Source organism: Salminus brasiliensis, chromosome 6, assembly GCF_030463535.1.
Source record: "Salminus brasiliensis chromosome 6, fSalBra1.hap2, whole genome shotgun sequence".
Classification (NCBI taxonomy): Eukaryota; Metazoa; Chordata; class Actinopteri; order Characiformes; family Bryconidae; genus Salminus; species Salminus brasiliensis.
This window is the reverse complement of record NC_132883.1, coordinates 43,928,608-43,947,675: the sequence shown is the minus strand read 5'-3', so window position 1 is coordinate 43,947,675 and position 19,068 is coordinate 43,928,608. Positions and strand designations below refer to the sequence as shown.

The following is a 19,068-nucleotide window of genomic DNA, read 5'->3' as shown; positions in this document are numbered from 1 at the left end:
AATTCTATATGTTTTACTTCTTATTTCTACATATTTCTCATATTTTTTTCCCAGCAACACTGTAGCAACCACCTGGAACGTCATTGCAACCTCATAGCAACTAATAAACAACTCCATAGCAACGCCATAGCAACAACCTGGAATACCATAGCAACCGTAATAGCATCTACTAAACATAGCAACCGCTTCATAGCAACCATCTGGAACACCATAGCAACCACGTAGCTCCAGGGGCCTGAGGTTGTGTAACCATGTCTATTCTAATAGGTTTTACTTCTTAGTTCTACATCATTTTTATTCTTTTTATTTTAAATGTTTGAATCTTTATAGTTTTTTTGTCTTTTCACTTTGTTGTTTTTTTTTTTTAGGTGATTGGACAGTTGTCTTGTACCGTGTATGACTGCACGGCATGAGTTTCACCTTCATCAGTTAATTAGTTAGTTAGCTGTAGCACGCTCAGCTAACTTGGGCGGCGGCGTGGTCTTGTGATTATTGTGTATTGTTTGGCTGGAGAAGTGGCGGAGTTGATGTGCGTGGTGCTTTGTTGTCAGGGACGCATTGAGACACTTTGACCTGGCCACTTCTGATCGGATCAAGCAGGGCACAGCTTCGAACAGGGCCTTAATGCCAGAACTGCATGATGACTGGACCAAAAGAAATGCGCCAAAATGACTCGGCCAGTTCCTCTTAAACTGAAGAATGTAACGGAGCTCATTCCTCTACTCTGCTTTTGACTCTTTTAGACTTATGTAATGGGTGATGATCATGGCAAGTGACTGTCAGTGACATGACATAAGAGGTTATGTCACGGTGGCGGGGTACAGGCTGTGTGTGACCGCCACTGTGTTTCATGGTCCATCTCTTTCTATATTCACAGGCTAATTTTAGACTCCCAGCCCGATGCAGAAAGCAGTCATCTGCTCCCTGTGAGTACGAGGCGACAGCTCGCTGAGGAGCTCGGTATTTGCCGCTACACTCAATGCAACATTTTGTCACATTAAGGTTTTATTACACAGTTTTATGCTTTTTTGTAACATTTATGAAAAATGAGCCGCCTGAAGCGAGTGTTAATATTACAGTGAGGGCCGAGACGATGTGCAACACTGCAGGACGGTGAGGCGAGGCTGAGGGGGGAGGCGGCACCATTAAAAAGAAGATTTCTGTATTCTTGGCTCTGCAAGGCTCTTCCTGCTTATACGTTTCTGGACATATGCCATAATGAGCCAATGTCACTCGTCCCACAGTTTTCAAGATACCACACCAACTACCATAGCAACTACCCAGGATACCATAGCAACCACCAAGCACTTAACCACTTAACACCCACTTAACACTACTTAAACTACCTGGGGTACTCGAGCAACACCTACAATTTAGCAATGCCATAGCAACTCCGTGTGATGCCAAAGCAACCACCGAGCAACACCATAGTGAATGTTCAGGACTATAGCAACTACTACACAACTCCATAGCAACTATCTAGCAATACCATAGCAGTGAGGTAGCAACCACTTTGAAACACCACACATACCATCTGGGATACTAAAGGAACACTATAGCAAACATCTAGCCACACCATAGTAACCACTTAGCAACACCATAGCAGCCACCTGTGATGCCATAGCAGCCGTCTGGAAAACCATAGCGGCTGTCATAGCAACTGCTAAACAGCTTCATAGCAACCACCTGAAACACCATAGCAACCACTTAGCAACACCATAGCAACCATCTATGATGCCATAGCAGCCATCTAGCAACACTGTAGCAACCACTTAGCAACACTGTGGCAACCACTTAGCAACACCATAGCAACCACTTGTGATGCCATAGTAGTCATCTAGCAACATTGTAGCAACCACCTGTTACATCATTGCAACCTTATAGCAGCTAATAAACAACTTCATAGCAACCATCTAAATCACCATAGCAACTACGTAGTTCCAGAGGCCTAAGGTTGTGGGTTCGATCCTCGCTCTGGTTTCTGTCCATGAGGAGAAGTGGTTGAGAACGTACGAGTCATGCTAACCTTCTCTCTCTCTCTCTCTCTCTCTCTCTCTCTCTCTCTCTCCCTGTAGGAGGACGGTAAGGTGGTGGACGGCAGTCTGCTGGGCGATGCTAACGGAGTGGATCCGGTACCCAGCAGGCAGAAGGCCAGTGGGAAGTGGCAGAGGCCTCGTTTCACCCGGAAAGCCCTAATGAGGTGCTGCCTGGTCCGCTGGATCATCGCCAGCGCTGGACCCAAAGAGCAGGGTGAGCAGTGGGACACAGCAGCTGCAGTGGCGCTGATGAGTGGGAACTTTGTTGATTTCTCAGTTCTTGGTAGACAGTGGAGAGAACGCTGGCTAATCCAGCAGTGGTGGTTCAGCGGTCGCAACTCCGGGCTGTTGATGACAGGGTTGTGGGTTCGATACCCGGGCTCGGCAAGCTGCCACTGTTGGGCCCCTTCACCCTCTCTGCTCCCTGGGTGCTGGAGTTGGCTGCCCACCACTCTGGGTGTGTGTGTGTGTGTGTGTGTGTGTGCTCACTTATACCCATAACCTGACCCGAACCCAGGCCCGAACCCATAACCTCAGGTTCTACATGGTTGCTATGGTGATTCAGGTGGTTGCTATGAAGCTGTTTAGTAGTTGCTATGGTATTCCAGATGGTTGGTAAGAAGTTGTTTATTAGTTGCTATGAGGTTGCAATGATGTTACAGGTGGTTGCTGCAGTGTTGCTAGATGGCTACTATGGCATCACAAGTGGTTGTTATGGTGTTGCTAAGTGGTGGCTACAGTGTTGCTAGATGGCTGCTATGGCATCACAGGTGGTTGCTATGGTACCTGTACCTTAAAAATTGGAAAGCTGAACAGTTCTCAATATCGGGAGTTTTTTGTCATAGGTCCAGATAGGACAGCGCCTGGGTCTGGACCCAGACCTGGACCCGGACCCGGACTGTGGTCTGCCTATTATTGACCTCTGAGTCATCTGTCAGTGACCGGATAAGCCATTTTACTATTTTAGGGGACAGGGGGAAATCAGACAAGTTAGGTTTACTGAGGAGAGGGTCAGATCAGGGTAACTGGTTCCAAGGGTCCGCTTTTGTTGAAGGGGCGTGAACACAAAGGAAGAGACGGAGAAGAATGGGTTGTTCTGCTTTGCATTTTTTTTAGGGGGGGGAGGGGGGTTAATGAGTGGAGCAGAATAGCAGGATTAAAGGTAAACCTCAAGGCCTCTGTAGCGCTCGTCACAGATCATTCAGGCTGTGATCAGAGCAAAGATTAGATCAGAGCAGTGTGAGGCTGTCACTGAGAGCACAGATACCGACAGACAGACAGAGTTGCGCTACTTCAGGCTTTAATCTGCTGTAAGATCGCAGGGTTCTGACGCCAGGGGGAAATCATCGGGAGTTTGTGAGTGTGGGCGAGGGTGAGGCTTTGAAGGTTTCGCAGACTGGCTGAAGGCTTTCTGGAGCTGCTCTGGAGCGTCGGTGTCAGATACTGTGAACCTGACATCATTCTAGCAGATGGAAAAGTCATGAAAAGGCTGCGAATAGCCCACATTCAGAGACGTTACTTATCAAAATGAGATCTTGAGTGAACATAGTCCTGAGTCCTACCTACTGGCAGCGGGCCTAGATCTCAATCTGCCTAGTACAGCCTTAGAAGAAACCTTTTCATGAGGTATAACAGTCTCTTAAGAGCAGCCACTGCATTGACAAAAGTATTGGGACACCTGCTCATTTTTTGTTTGTTTGTTTCTTCAGAAATCAAGAGCATTAAAAAGAGCTGATGCTTCTTTTGTTGGAGTAACCGTCTCTACTGTCCAGAGAAGAATTTTGTAGGAACATTGCTGTGAGGATTTGATTGCATTCAGCAATTGCAAGAGCGTTAGTGATGCCAGGATGTTGGATGATGATCACCACCACATATCCAACACCATCCCCAACCCCCCAACTCATCCCAAAAGTACTGGATGGAGCAACAACCATCACTCCAGAGAACACAGTTCCCCTGCTCCCCAGCTCTGGCATTAGGCAGCATGGTGCCAATATTTGTATGTTTACCTGCTCTAGATAGTCCTATTCTATTGGCAGTACTTCTCTACAAGGACTAGACAAGCTGTGTGTGTGTGTGTGCATTTCCACAATCGTTGCAACAATGGGTATAACGTAAAGTAGCTGAATGCGTTCATTAGATTACAAGGGGTGTCCACAAACATTTGGACACACAGTGTATGTTCACTGAACAGTCTGAACAGTCCGTGATGAAAGGCTTTGCTTGTCATTGCAGGTATTCAGCATAAATCTTCCACCCACAAACTCTTCTGACAACACGTCCCTTCGTAATGAGACTAGCTGTGAGTTTCGAGCTGTTGCAGCCCCCTCTGGACGTGACCTCTGGCCTGTAGATCAGTGGTACTGGAGGCTCTGGAGGTAAAGGGCTTTTAGAAAGACCTGTGGAGTGACTGTGGGCTCGGTTATTCAGTCACAGTAATCGTGACTAGCCTAGCTAGCGCGATAACCTGCGAAATGAACCTGGCTTCCCGTAGCTGCTGTCCCATCAGATTAGAAACCCTGACGCTGACCTATGGTCAAAAGCCGGTGTGGTGACACATCCTGTCCCCCCGGACACATCCTATCCCCTCTGACATCATCCTGCAGACGGACCATTAGGACCCAATACGTTAGCCAGCCGATGTAGCTAGCATGCTACTAATTAGCCAGTTGAGTTAATCCCCTTTTGATGGAATTTGCTAGCATGATACTGGTTAGCCAGCCGATGTAGCTAGCATGCTACTGGTTAGCCAGCTGATGTAGCTAACATGCTACTAGTTAACCAGTTGAGTTAATCCCCCTTTGATGGTATTTGCTAGCATGATACTGGTTAGCCAGCCGATGTAGCTAACATGCTACTAGTTAACCAGTTGAGTTAATCCCCCTTTGATGGTATTTGCTAGCATGATACTGGTTAGCCAGCCGATGTAGCTAGCATGCTACTAATTAGCCAGTTGAGTTAATCCCCTTTTGATGGAATTTGCTAGCATGATACTGGTTAGCCAGCCGATGTAGCTAGCATGCTACTGGTTAGCCAGCTGATGTAGCTAACATGCTACTAGTTAACCAGTTGAGTTAATCCCCCTTTGATGGTATTTGCTAGCATGATACTGGTTAGCCAGCCGATGTAGCTAACATGCTACTAGTTAACCAGTTGAGTTAATCCCCCTTTGATGGTATTTGCTAGCATGATACTGGTTAGCCAGCCGATGTAGCTAACATGCTACTGGCTAGCCAGTTGAGTTGATCCCCTTTGACGGTATTTGCTAGCATGATACTGGTTAGCCAGCCGATGTAGCTAACATGCTACTAGTTGACCAGTTGAGTTAATCCCCCTTTGATGGAATTTGCTAGCATGCTACCGTTTGGCCAGTCGATGTAGCTAACATGCTACTGGTTAGCCAGTTGAGTTAATCCCCTTTTGATGGTATTTGCTAGCATGATACTGGTTAGCCAGCCGATGTAGCTAACATGCTACTGGCTAGCCAGTTGAGTTGATCCCCTTTGACGGTATTTGCTAGCATGATACTGGTTAGCCAGCCGATGTAGCTAACATGCTACTAGTTGACCAGTTGAGTTAATCCCCCTTTGATGGAATTTGCTAGCATGCTACCGTTTGGCCAGTCGATGTAGCTAACATGCTACAGGTTAGCCAGTTGAGTTGATCCCCTTTGATGGTATTTGCTAGCATGATACTGGTTAGCCAGCCGATGTAGCTAACATGCTACTGGTTAGCCAGTTGAGTTAAACCCCCTTTGATGGTATTTGCTAGCATGATACTGGTTAGCCAGCCGATGTAGCTAGCATGATACTGGTTAGCCAGTTGATGTAGCTAACATGCTACCAGATAACCAGTTGAGTTAATCCCCCTTTGATGGAATTTGCTAGCATGCTACCGTTTGGCCAGCCGATGTAGCTAACATGCTACTGGTTAGCCAGTTGAGTTAATCCCCTTTTGATGGTATTTGCTAGCATGATACTGGTTAGCCAGCCGATGTAGCTAACATGCTACTGGTTAGCCAGTTGAGTTGATCCCCTTTGATGGTATTTGCTAGCATGATACTGGTTAGCCAGCCGATGTAGCTAACATGCTACTGGTTAGCCAGTTGAGTTAAACCCCCTTTGATAATATTTGCTAGCATGATACTGGTTAGCCAGCCGATGTAGCTAACATGCTACTGGTTAGCCAGTTGAGTTAAACCCCCTTTGATGGTATTTGCTAGCATGATACTGGTTAGCCAGCCGATGTAGCTAGCATGAAACTGGTTAGCCAGTTGATGTAGCTAACATGCTACCAGATAACCAGTTGAGTTAATCCCCCTTTGATGGAATTTGCTAGCATGCTACCGTTTGGCCAGCCGATGTAGCTAACATGCTACTGGTTAGCCAGTTGAGTTAATCCCCTTTTGATGGTATTTGCTAGCATGATACTGGTTAGCCAGCCGATGTAGCTAGCATGATACTGGTTAGCCAGCCGATGTAGCTAGCATGATACTGGTTAGCCAGCCGATGTAGCTAACATGCTACTGGTTAGCCAGTTGAGTTGATCCCCTTTGATGGTATTTGCTAGCATGATACTGGTTAGCCAGCCGATGTAGCTAACATGCTACTGGTTAGCCAGTTGAGTTAATCCCCTTTTGATGGTATTTGCTAGCATGATACTGGTTAGCCAGCCGATGTAGCTAGCATGATACTGGTTAGCTAGTTGGATTAAACCCCCTTTGATGGTATTTGCTAGCATGATACTGGTTAGCCAGCCGATGTAGCTAGCATGATACTGGTTAGCTAGTTGGATTAAACCCCCTTTGATGGTATTTGCTAGCATGATACTGGTTAGCCAGCCGATGTAGCTAGCATGATACTGGTTAGCTAGTTGGATTAAACCCCCTTTGATGGTATTTGCTAGCATGATACTGGTTAGCCAGCCGATGTAGCTAGCATGATACTGGTTAGCTAGTTGAGTTAAACCCCCTTTGATGGTATTTGCTAGCATGATACTGGTTAGCCAGTTGAGTTAAACCCCCTTTGATGGTATTTGCTATGCTAGCTTCAGATATCAGGTTTAGCTACCAGTGCTGTAAATGGTAGGACTCGGCTACGTAGGACTCTGCTTTATCCGCGGTGGTGGTGTTTGCTGTTGCTGTAATCCGGCAGGTAAAACGTACTGAAGCAGGCATGTGTTGCGCTTAAGTAGGCCGGTTGGCTAGGTGGTGGTTATTAGCCGCACTATATAGCATTGTCTCTGGGACACTACGCTTTTCTAGCCGGCTCACTCAATCGCTAACAAGGCCCTCCACCCCACCCGACGCACTCGGCTCCTTTGTGAACCCGTTCGGTTGGCTGGCTTTTCCCCTCTGCGTAAAGATGCCATGCTCACTGAGCTTCGAAAAAACAACTGCACAGATGGCACACAGTCAAAGCTCATAATGAGCAAACTGCACACAACAAACAAACAAACGCTCACACACACACACACACACACACACAGATATGATTTATTATTTTTTTTTGGTGAGTGTTTTTCAGGGACAAACAGCGGCAGTTGTGCAAGCACACGAATGCACAGGCGGGTGAAGCGAAGAAGTCAGAGGTTGTGTAATTTTGGATTATCTGCTTCATCTGCATCAGCTGTGTTTGTTCAGCGGTGGGCAAAATAATGGAAACAGCAAATGAAAAGGGAGCTATGCTTAAAGTGATTAGTATTGGGCTTATATATTTTTTTGTCAACTCCAGATCTGATTAGGGGTTCCTTATTTATTTATTTATTTATTTATTTATTTTAGTTGAATTTTCCACCTTTTTCCCCACATATGGCACAGTAATGTCTCCCTCTGCTGGCCTGAGGTGGGAGCTCATTCACTGGTCATGTGCTGCTTTAGTGTGCAAGAGCTAAGCTCCGCCCCTCACCTGAGAATAATCTCCAGCACACAGGTGCTGTTTAAGAGTGGACTCCAATTTTGACCTGAAGGCCAATTCTGCTCTCTCAGACTCTGGCGGCTGATGGCAAAGCAGCATGGCTCGGGGTTCAAACCTGCGACCCCTGGGCCATAGTGGTAGCACATCAGACCACTGAGCCACTTGGAACCTCTGATAGGATTTTTGGCAAAGCTGGGGCTGGTCCAATCTAGCAGCTATAGTGGTCATCCCAAACACAGTCAATGATGTTGAGGTCTGAGAACAGGGGCAGTTTCGGCAGTTTGCTCATCTTCTGGGTCAGTTCCTCGTCCAACTTCAGACTCACAGCGCTGAGTCGTCTTCTCTCAGTGGAAGAGCGGACACAACATCTGTGGATGTTTTCAGATTTTTCTGCAGATATTTGGCAGGATATTTTTTCTAACATCTTGCCCAAGATAACAAGATTCAAAGGGTACCTGTTAAACATGGTGGTGGGAGTGTTCTAAAACCTGCAGGAAGAGTTCTTCTCACCTCCAATGGTCAGGCTTAGAATTGGAGCAGTTTCTGCTTCTCACCATCCAAGTGGTCATCCCAAACACATTCAATGATGTTGAGGTCTGGAGTCTACAGGGGTCAGTCCGTTGTTCTGAGAACAGCAGCAGCTTCAGCTGCTCAGATAAACAGCAAGCTGCTGGAGGTCGTTTTGGAGGTCTACCAGTTGTTGGACAGTTGTTAGGTGCTCTGTTGTTTTTTGGACTTTTGGTTTGGACATTCCTGCATTTTCACCTCTTTTCCTTTGATTTTCTGCAACCTTACATCTAACCTCATTCGCAACATCTCCCGACAACCGTTCGGCCTTCAGCAGGCTCCACCTGCTCGATTTCTGTTTGGATAGTGAATGCCGATAGCCCACATTAGCCATCGCCATCTGTTGAACATGATGTCACTGTTGTTCACACTCATCACCCACCAGTCTGAAAGCAAAAGGCAGCTCGAAGCAGGTTAATACTGTTTCTGTTATTTTAACCACCCCTCAGACAGCTCCAGAGTGAGTCTCTCTCTCTTAATATATTAATAATTATTTTTAATCTTTAAATCTTTTTTTTAAATCTTTTTTAACTTCACTCTCCTCCTCAGTGTTGATTCCCAAAGTGCGTAAATGTTAAGGCCGCTGGATGTTTGGGAGACAGAGCGAAGACTAGGTTCTTGTCTTTATGAAAGAAGAGCGATGGCGCCATCTAGAGTTTATATGATGTGGACAAGTTTGGTCTCTGTTTGGTCCTCTTATAAAGTTTGTGTGGTTTCATTTTAATAATAATATATGTTTTTTAAGCTCTCTTCGTCCCTTAAAATCAATCAAACTGTGTCTTTTGCTGGTTTCTGTTTGAAGACAGACGTGACAAATTTAAGATAAATGGCCTCTGTTCTGAGTTGCTGCTTTTAATTGTGCATAGGAACTACCAAAGTATATAGGGTAGGAACTACTGACATTTTAGAAGATAGGAACTACTGAAATATGTTGGATAGAAACTACTGAAGGGTATAGGGTAGAAACTACTGAAGGGTATAGGGTAGGAACTACTGAAGGGTATAGGGTAGAAACTACTGAAGTGTATAGGGTAGGAACTACTGACATTTTAGAAGATAGGAACTAATGAAATATGTTGGATATAAACTACTGAAGGGTATAGGGTAGAAACTACTGAAGGGTATAGGGTAGGAACTACTGAAGTGTATAGGGTAGGAACTACTGACATTTTAGAAGATAGGAACTACTGAACTGTTTAGTATGGGTATCACTAAACTACCTTACTGGAGGAACTACTAGGAACTACTGACTATCTACTTTTAGTAGATAGGAACTACTGAAATATGTAGGATAGGAACTACTGACATTTTAGTAGATAGTAACTACTGAAATGTGTAGGGTAGGAACTACTGACATTTTACTAGACAGGGACTACTGAAATGTGTAGGGTAGGAACTACTGACATTTTACTAGACAGGGACTACTGAAATGTGTAGGGTAGGAACTACTGACATTTTACTAGACAGGGACTACTGAACTGTATAGGATAGGAACTACTGAACTGTATAGGATTGGGACTGCTGAACTGTATAGGATTGGGACTACTGAACTGTATAGGATTGGGACTACTGAACTGTATAGGATTGGGACTACTGAACTGTATAGGATAGGAACTACTGAACTGTATAGGATTGGGACTGCTGAACTGTATAGGATTGGGACTACTGAACTGTATAGGATTGGGACTGCTGAACTGTATAGGATAGGGACTACTGAACTGTATAGGATAGGAACTGCTGAACTGTATAGGATTGGGACAGCTGAACTGTATAGGATTGGGACAGCTGAACTGTATAGGATTGGGACTATTGAACTGTATAGGATTGGGACTGCTGAACTGTATAGGATTGGGACTGCTGAACTGTATAGGATAGGGACTACTGAACTGTATAGGATAGGAACTGCTGAACTGTATAGGATTGGGACAGCTGAACTGTATAGGATTGGGACTGCTGAACTGTATAGGATAGGGACTACTGAACTGTATAGGATTGGGACAGCTGAACTGTATAGGATAGGGACTACTGAACTGTATAGGATAGGAACTGCTGAACTGTATAGGATTGGGACAGCTGAACTGTATAGGATTGGGACTGCTGAACTGTATAGGATAGGGACTACTGAACTGTATAGGATTGGGACAGCTGAACTGTATAGGATAGGGACTATTGAACTGTATAGGATAGGAACTACTGAACTGTATAGGATTGGGACTGCTGAACTGTATAGGATTGGGACTGCTGAACTGTATAGGATAGGAACTGCTGAACTGTATAGGATTGGGACAGCTGAACTGTATAGGATTGGGACTGCTGAACTGTATAGGATAGGAACTGCTGAACTGTATAGGATTGGGACAGCTGAACTGTATAGGATTGGGACTGCTGAACTGTATAGGATTGGGACTGCTGAACTGTATAGGATAGGGACTACTGAACTGTATAGGATTGGGACTGCTGAACTGTATAGGATTGGGACTGCTGAACTGTATAGGATAGGAACTGCTGAACTGTATAGGATTGGGACAGCTGAACTGTATAGGATTGGGACTGCTGAACTGTATAGGATTGGGACAGCTGAACTGTATAGGATTGGGACTGCTGAACTGTATAGGATTGGGACTGCTGAACTGTATAGGATTGGGACTGCTGAACTGTATAGGATTGGGACTATTGAACTGTATAGGATTGGGACTGCTGAACTGTATAGGATTGGGACTATTGAACTGTATAGGATTGGGACTATTGAACTGTATAGGATTGGGACTACTGAACTGTATAGGATTGGGACTATTGAACTGTATAGGATTGGGGCTGCTGAACTGTATAGGATTGGGACTACATATATAAATTGTCACTTTCTCTGTTTTGTAGACAGTCATGTCTCTGGCGTAGAGGTGAAGCAGGGGCAGAGGAAAAGTAGTGTGGAGGGAAACAGAAGGGAAGGAGGGAAGACAGGATGGGCTTCATTACTGAGCATTATCCAGATTCCAGCAGGGAAATTTAAGGCAAGATTTTAGTCTAAATATGGAAATGAGGTTTTGAGCGAGATTTCACATTTAGTCCAAGTGGCTTATCAGCTGAAACCTGAGCAGAGTATTCTCTCTCTCTCACTCTCTCTCTCTCTCTCTCGCTCTCTCTCCTCATAAATCTATATTAGGTTATTAATGAGGGAGGCACTCTACCACACGCAGTATAAGAGTTACATGCATGTTTGGTCGTTTCTTTGTTTAATTAGCGTCTGTTTAATTATTCGGTTGTTAAAAGACACTGGAAGCAGCAGGCCGTCCGAGCAGGCCGGTGAGTGCCGTGTATGAGTGTGTGTGTGTGTGTTCGGACTCAGCGCCGGCCCTCATGGGACTCGTCGTCCGCCTCATGTGACTGTAAGTAACCTGCAGCTACAGGGGTATTATGTTTGACTGACCGGTGAAGACTGGCCAGTGTGAAGACTGACCAAAGCAGTGTGGCAGGACCAGAGAGGAGAAGTACAAGTGAGCTCTGGGCGTAGAAGGCAGGATCAGGTCAGCAGAGGTCAGCAGCATGGAAATGGTCAGCAGCTGCAAGAACGAGTGTCAGAAGGAGCTGGGCAAACTGCTGCGGTGCTTTTTCGGCTTCATCACCGGCACTCTGGTCCAAGGTACTGCCATCACAATCCCACCCCACTGCATCCCATCCCATCCCACAGCACAGCACAGCACAGCACAGCACAGCACACACACACTGGCTGTATAACTGTGTATATCGTCACTGCCCTGCTAAAGCCTTGTATTTTGTTGTTTTTCCTGTTTCTGCATGATGTGAATCTGGTAGTGGCTCTTTACATTGTCTGTAAATTTCATGATGAACGGAACAATAGAAATGCCAAAATGACTTAAAATAAAATCTTTTTCCATTGACTTCCATTGAAAGAAAAGTTTTTTTTCTTCTGCTTTAAAGTTTTTAATTACAGTATTTAAAGTATTTACTGTGTGTATATCTAGATTTCTAGCTGCATTTATACATTTTAGAATTGTTTATATACTGTGTGTATGTATAGACTGTATATACACACTCACACATATATATATATATATACACAGTGTTTATAGCTGTTAGCTGTATGTATACCATTCATACTTGTATACTATGTATATATACTATTTATGGCTGTTTAACTATAAATATTGACCTTAACACACTGACACACACACACACACACACACACACACATATATATATATAGTTTTTATAGCTGTTAGCTGATGGCTGTTTAACTATAAATATTGAGTTTACAGCTAACAAACTGTTCATATACTGTTTATAGTTATTTATATACTGTAATTATACAGTTTACAGCTGGTTAACTGTATATATGCTCTTTACAGTTGTATATATTGTTTAGAGCTGTTTATGTGTATGAATACTGTTTAACTGTTTATATACTGCATATAAACTGTTTATAACTGTCAGTATACATCATCATAGCTTAATAACATCAATAGTAAAGAAGATAACACCATCACCATTATTATTATTATTATTGTTGTTGTTGTTATTATTGTTATTATTATTATTGTTGTTGTTGTTATTATCATCATCATCATCATTATATCATATAATCATAATATTATTACATCCCTTTTCTGACTCTTCATTAACCCTCTTCTGCAGTGTCAGAGGTTCTGCATGTGACGGATGCTGTTAGCGTATAAACTGAGCTAAGCTTTATAAAGTTCCCTCTGTTCACTGTTATCAGGTGTGGAATGACTGAGAGTGGTCAGGTTTGGTTACAGGATGGGAAATGGAGCAGTAAGGTGCTCCACTGCAGCAGTGTTTTCTGTCCTCTGTGCTATTTTTTATATCTGCTGATGATACTTTCTGTCCGTCCTTCCGTTCCGCATTGATTCAGTGTAAAACTATCTTTATATGCCATTGCTGCTGTAATGCACCTACGCTGTCATCATCTGTCGTCATCCACATTTCGTGTCTTAAACTGCTGATCTCAGGAAAGCTCCCATTCTGTATATCAGAGTTGTTAGAAGATGCTCTCCTGTGCAGACCGTGCTCGGGATCAGTGGGTGTGAATGTTGTTGTAGGTAAATCTTTAAGAACATTATTCAGCATGGTTTGCAGCTGTTTCAGACAGAGTGGCAGAATAACGGCAGCAGAGGCTACTGGAGTTGTCCTACATTGGGGAGAAAAGTATAAAAATATATATGTACAATTTTGATATTTTAGAATAGCCTATTTTGAGAATAGGCTCCCTATTGCTACATTAGCTAGCTCCAGCATTAGCCTTGTAGCTCCACCTTAAAACTAAAAAAGCTTCAGACACCAAACAGGGCTTGAATGCTTGACTACATTTGGTTCAAGGGGGTCATTGTCTGTAGTTGTTTTATTTGTCGTTTTCAAAGTAAGTTATTGATACAATTTTTAACACTGGTATTACTAATAATACCTTTATTTTTAGCATTGTTAGCATCTATATTACTGAGAATTCCTTTGTAGCATTTCTAGCAAAAATAAAAAATAAATAAAAAGACTATATTTATATATTTGAAGCATTTTAAGCTAAATCCTTATATTATTTGTAGCATTTTTTGCATTTGAGATTTCAGATTTTTTGCATTTTACCATTGACATTTTTGTGAATTCCTTCATTTTTAGTCTTGCTAGCATCTACATTACTGAGAATTGCTTTGTTTGTTGCGTTTTACCAACAACATTACAAAGAAATCTTTTATTTATAGCATTTTTAGCAAAATAATTATTTTATTTGTAGCATTTTGTCATCTGCATTACAGTGGATTCCTTTTTTAGTATTTTACCTTCTACATTACAAATAACACCTTTATTTGTAGCAATTATTAGCATCTACATTACAGAGAACATTAGCATTTTTAACAAAATAATTTCTTTATTTGTAGCATTTTTAACATTTGAGAATTTCTGTTTTTTTTATTTTACCATTGACATTGTGAATTCCTTAATTTTTAGCCTTGCTATGTTTGTTGTATTTCTGGCAAAATAATGATTTTATTTGTATCTTTTTACCTTCTACATTACAAAGAACGCCTTTATTTGTATATAACATTTTTAGCATCTGAGCATTTCTGATTTTTAGCATTTTACCATAGACATTACTGAGAATTCCTTTATTTCTAGGCTTGCTAGCAGCTACATTACTGAGAATTGCTTTGTTTGTTGCATTTTTAGCTAAATAATTCCTTTATTTGTAGCGTTATTAGCAAAATCATTTGTATAATTTTATCATTTACTTTACAGTGAATTCCTTTGATTTATTTATTTATTTTTTTAGCATTTTACCTTCTACATTACAGAGAACTTCTTTATTTGTTGCATTTTAGCATCTGATAATTTCAGATTTTTGGCATTTCACCATCAATATTACAAAGACTTCCTTTATTTGTAGCATTTTTACCAAATAATTATTTTATTTATATCTTTTTTAGCATCTGAGAATTGTTAGCATCTACATTACAGCTGATTTATATCACTGCCGTTTTTAAAAACGTCTTTGTAGCATTTTTAGCATTAGTGTTATGTTTAGAAGTCTAGCATTTTTTTTCATTAGCGTTATCCTGAACTTTCATTCTCCTTACTGTTGAACCGCTGAGAGCAGAAGAGCGAATCACTCCTGCCATTATCAACCACAAATAAAGCCATTCCCCACAAACATCAGAGAGGGGTGAAAAGAGGCCGGTGGAGATGGTGGTTGGTTGGATGACTGGGTTATTTCACACTCAGCTGAACAGAGAGGTGAAGCCAGGGGCCAGCAGGGAGCAAATTACTCTAAAGCTCTCCAATATGAGGCTAAAATCCTCTCGCTGGAGAACCGCCCGTGATGTAAGAGGACAGGCAGAGTGGAGGACCAGCTCCCAGTTATCAGCAGTGCGGTTGTGTAAGGGTGACTAGGACTACAGCGGAGAAACGGTCCAACAGCAAACCAACAGACCAACATTCTCAAATTTCCCTTATATTCTATATCCCCGTGACCTTAGGCCGGGGAATAAAATAAGGGGCAGTGGTGGCTCAGCGGGCCTCCACTGAGCTCCGGGCTGTTGATGACAGGGTTGTGGGTTCGATACCCGGGCTCAGCAAGCTGCCACCACTGGACCCTTGAGCAAGGCCCTTCACCCTCTCTGCCCTCCTGGGTGCTGGAGTTGGCTGCCCACAGCTCCAGGTGTGTGTGTGCTCACTGCCCCTAGTTCACTAGTGTGTGTGTGTGTGCGTGTGTGTGTGTGTTGACCACCACAGATGATGGTCATATTTTGCTGTACATAGTACAGTGACAGATACTTGCACATTTCCCTTAAGATCAATAGAACTCAACCAACCTTGTAGCACTGCCCCCTAGTGGACAATAAGGGCTCCATCATGACCATGGTCATTTCTTTTTTAGATTTGCCCCTATTTGATCTATTTTACTATCATCAGCACATGCATATACATCTTAGCAGACTTGTGTAGGTTCACTGGTGGGCTTGGCTATCTCTGTGCTGTAGTCATGGCAACCCCTCCATGGTGATGTTATTTGCATATTGCAGCTCCCTGGCTGGCTGTTCATATTCATTCACGGGTTGAAGACATCAGCTGTTCAGACTGAACTGTTCCTTTAACTCTTTAAGCCACTTAGTAAGGTTTCATTTTACAGACACAACGAGGGCAAAAGTATTGGGACACCTGCTCATTCGTCATATCTTCTGAAATCAAGGATATTAAAAAGGGTTGATTCTGCTTTTGTTGGAGTAACTGTCTCTAATGTCCAGGGAAGAAGAAAGGTTTTCTACCAGATTTTGGAGGAGGGGCATTGCTGTGAGGATTTGATTGCTTGCATTCAGTGACAAGAGCGTTAGTGAGGTCAGGATGTTGCATGATGATCATCACCCCACCTCACTGTCCCCGACTCCTCAACTCATCTCAAAATTACTGAATGTTCCACCATCCATCATTGCAGAGAACACAGTTCTTCCACTGCTCCACAGCTCAATGCTGGGGGGCTTTATACCCCTCTAACCCACGCCTGGCATTAGGCAGCATGATGCCAATAGGTTCATGATGTTTATCTTGTCCTATTCTATTGGCAGTACTTCTCTACAGGGACTAAGACACGCTGGATATGTGTGTGTGTGTGTGTGTGTGCATTTGCACATCTGTGTCAGCAATAGGTGCAACTTAAAGCAGCTGAATACATTTATTAGAAAAGGGGTGTCCACAAACATATGGACAGATGTATGTAAAATAACTGATCGAACCCAGTGGGTGTGTCCTAGCTTGTCTAATTAGCTCTAAAGTCATATATCATTTGTTGTGATTAATACATTTATGGTTGCCTGGCAACATTTTGCTCAATTTTAGGCCTAAGGCTCAAAGAGGGGTCTTCTGTAGCGGCTGGACAAAGATACTTCAAAGAGAAAGGCCGATGATGGGATAGGGTGTGTGTTCTGTTTTAAGTCAAAGGTCATGACTGGACAGGGCCTTTGATGTCTCGATCTCAAACGCACACACACACACACACACACACACGTGTGGGTTTGTCTTGCCCACAGTCATTAAACAGACTATTCAATGTGGCCTTTTTGTAAGTCCTAGACACATGTGTATACACACAGACACAGACACAGACACACACACACACACACACACACACACACACACAGTCAGTTGTGAACAGTGAAGCTGTTTACAGTACATACCGTACACTGGAGACTACAGTCTGCAGCACTGTCTATAGAGTAGTGCTTGCCGTCTCTGGGCGCTCTAGTCTTCAGTAGCCGGCGATGGGGAGCGTGATGGCCACTCTGTCTTTAGAGGCTCGTCGCCGTTTCTCACGTCCAAGCTTTCTGTCCGAGTGTCGCCACAGCACGGCACGCTATCAGCGCTCAGGTAACAGCAGCCAGACCCTCCTGTCTTTCTCTTTTCAGGTGAGCCAATTTCAGCTGGGGTGCTTTGCTGGGTGTCAGGGTGTTGGGAGGAGAGCCTTGTAGATCTTGTTGAAGAAGTGCATTCACTCATGTGAGATTAGATATATTTGACGCTGACGTGGCTTCTGTACCAAACACTTTTAATCTTCTACGTAACAACAAATTCATTTTATTTGCAGCATTTTTAGCATTCCTGTTTGTTTATTTATTTATTTATTTATGAATTTATTCTAGCATTGTTAGCATCAGCATGACTTGTTTTTAATGGGTATTCAGTACACTGAGACAGTGATCTGGGTCATTACCATATGTATTTATTAATATAATGAATTAATTATTAATTAAAAGGTGTTTATTACGAGTGTATTGTTACATATTACAATTTTATCAGACAATTTAAAGCTTATTAAATATACCTATACCTAAAATTACTGAGTTATTACTTACTTACTTATGCAAAAGTTTAGGCACCCCTGGCCGAATATCATGCTGTCGATTTTTTTAAGTGTAAACATGATATTTGGCTAGTTTGCACTTATAAATAATGAATAATAAATTAAAAATTAATATATATATATATATATAATAAATCTAATACGAATAAGTATAAACTGGCTGAATATCATGTTGTCGATTTCTTTAAGTGTAAATCCTCACACTTTTGTCGACTATTTGAAAATCTGGCCGTTATATTGTATTAAATTGCATGATTAAGGAATGTTTTTTAAATTATTATCCAAAAATATGACATATAAATACAATTGTTACATAGATTTACACATTATTTATGTTTTTTCTTCTCCTGGAAACGTTTAGCATTTAGAAAATATACAGTTTTGTTAAAGCATCATTTTATCCCAGTAGTATTAGATGGAGCTCCATCACCACTTCAGAGAACACAGCTCCACTGCTCCACAGGGGCATTTCTCCTAGATGATGCTTGGCATTGGACAACACTCCAGAGGGTCCTGTTGGCAATACTTTAGAAGCTGTATTACAGGTTGTGTGTGTGTGTGTGTGTGTGTGCAGCTAAAGGCATCTGCCTGTCAGAAGTGGGTGCAACTTTAAGTAGCTGATAATTTCCTAATTAGACAGGGTGTCTGGATACTTTTGGACAACAGTATACAGCGTGTGGAGTCCTTTTTTCATTTAAAATCCTGGTAGATGGGCTCAGACTGGTCGTCAGAGTCCTTGACGTTGGTGTAGACCGAGTCTGGTTGAAGGGCCGAGCAGTCTGTTTCCCCCTGAATGAACTCGGTCTCAGCCCTGATCTGGCTGATGTGTTCATACACTGGCAGCGTGTGGTCAGTCAGGTCCAGACTCTGGTACATTGGCCCAGAATCATTCGTTTCCTGAGCACCAGCGGCCTGCAAACCACAACATTCATTTAGCATGTACAGTCGGTTATGCTGTGGGAGAATTCGAGGCTGCATTTGGTTTGGTCTCTTTTACCTTTGGCTTGCCTGAGTCGTCGGGGTTGGGAGATATGAGCACTGCTGAGCAGAGAGGAGACTAGATTAGATTAACCTGGAATAAACCGAACGCGTCCAGTTAAAGAAGTGCACCACGTTTATTAAATCCCATCTCTAAATGAGTTATATAGTATATATTTTATTGCACTTTTGC

The 19,068-nt window shown here is 42.8% G+C and overlaps 1 protein-coding gene across 1 annotated transcript in view; it reads left to right on the top strand.

The window, feature by feature from the left end:
• Window positions 1-19,068, top strand: part of kcnip3a (Kv channel interacting protein 3a, calsenilin) — a 65,918-nt gene that overhangs the window by 19,724 nt on the left and 27,126 nt on the right. The window contains exon 2 of the mRNA XM_072682526.1: window positions 2,076-2,250. Coding sequence (XP_072538627.1) covers window positions 2,076-2,250 — 175 coding nt within the window. The remainder of the gene's footprint in view (window positions 1-2,075; window positions 2,251-19,068) is intronic.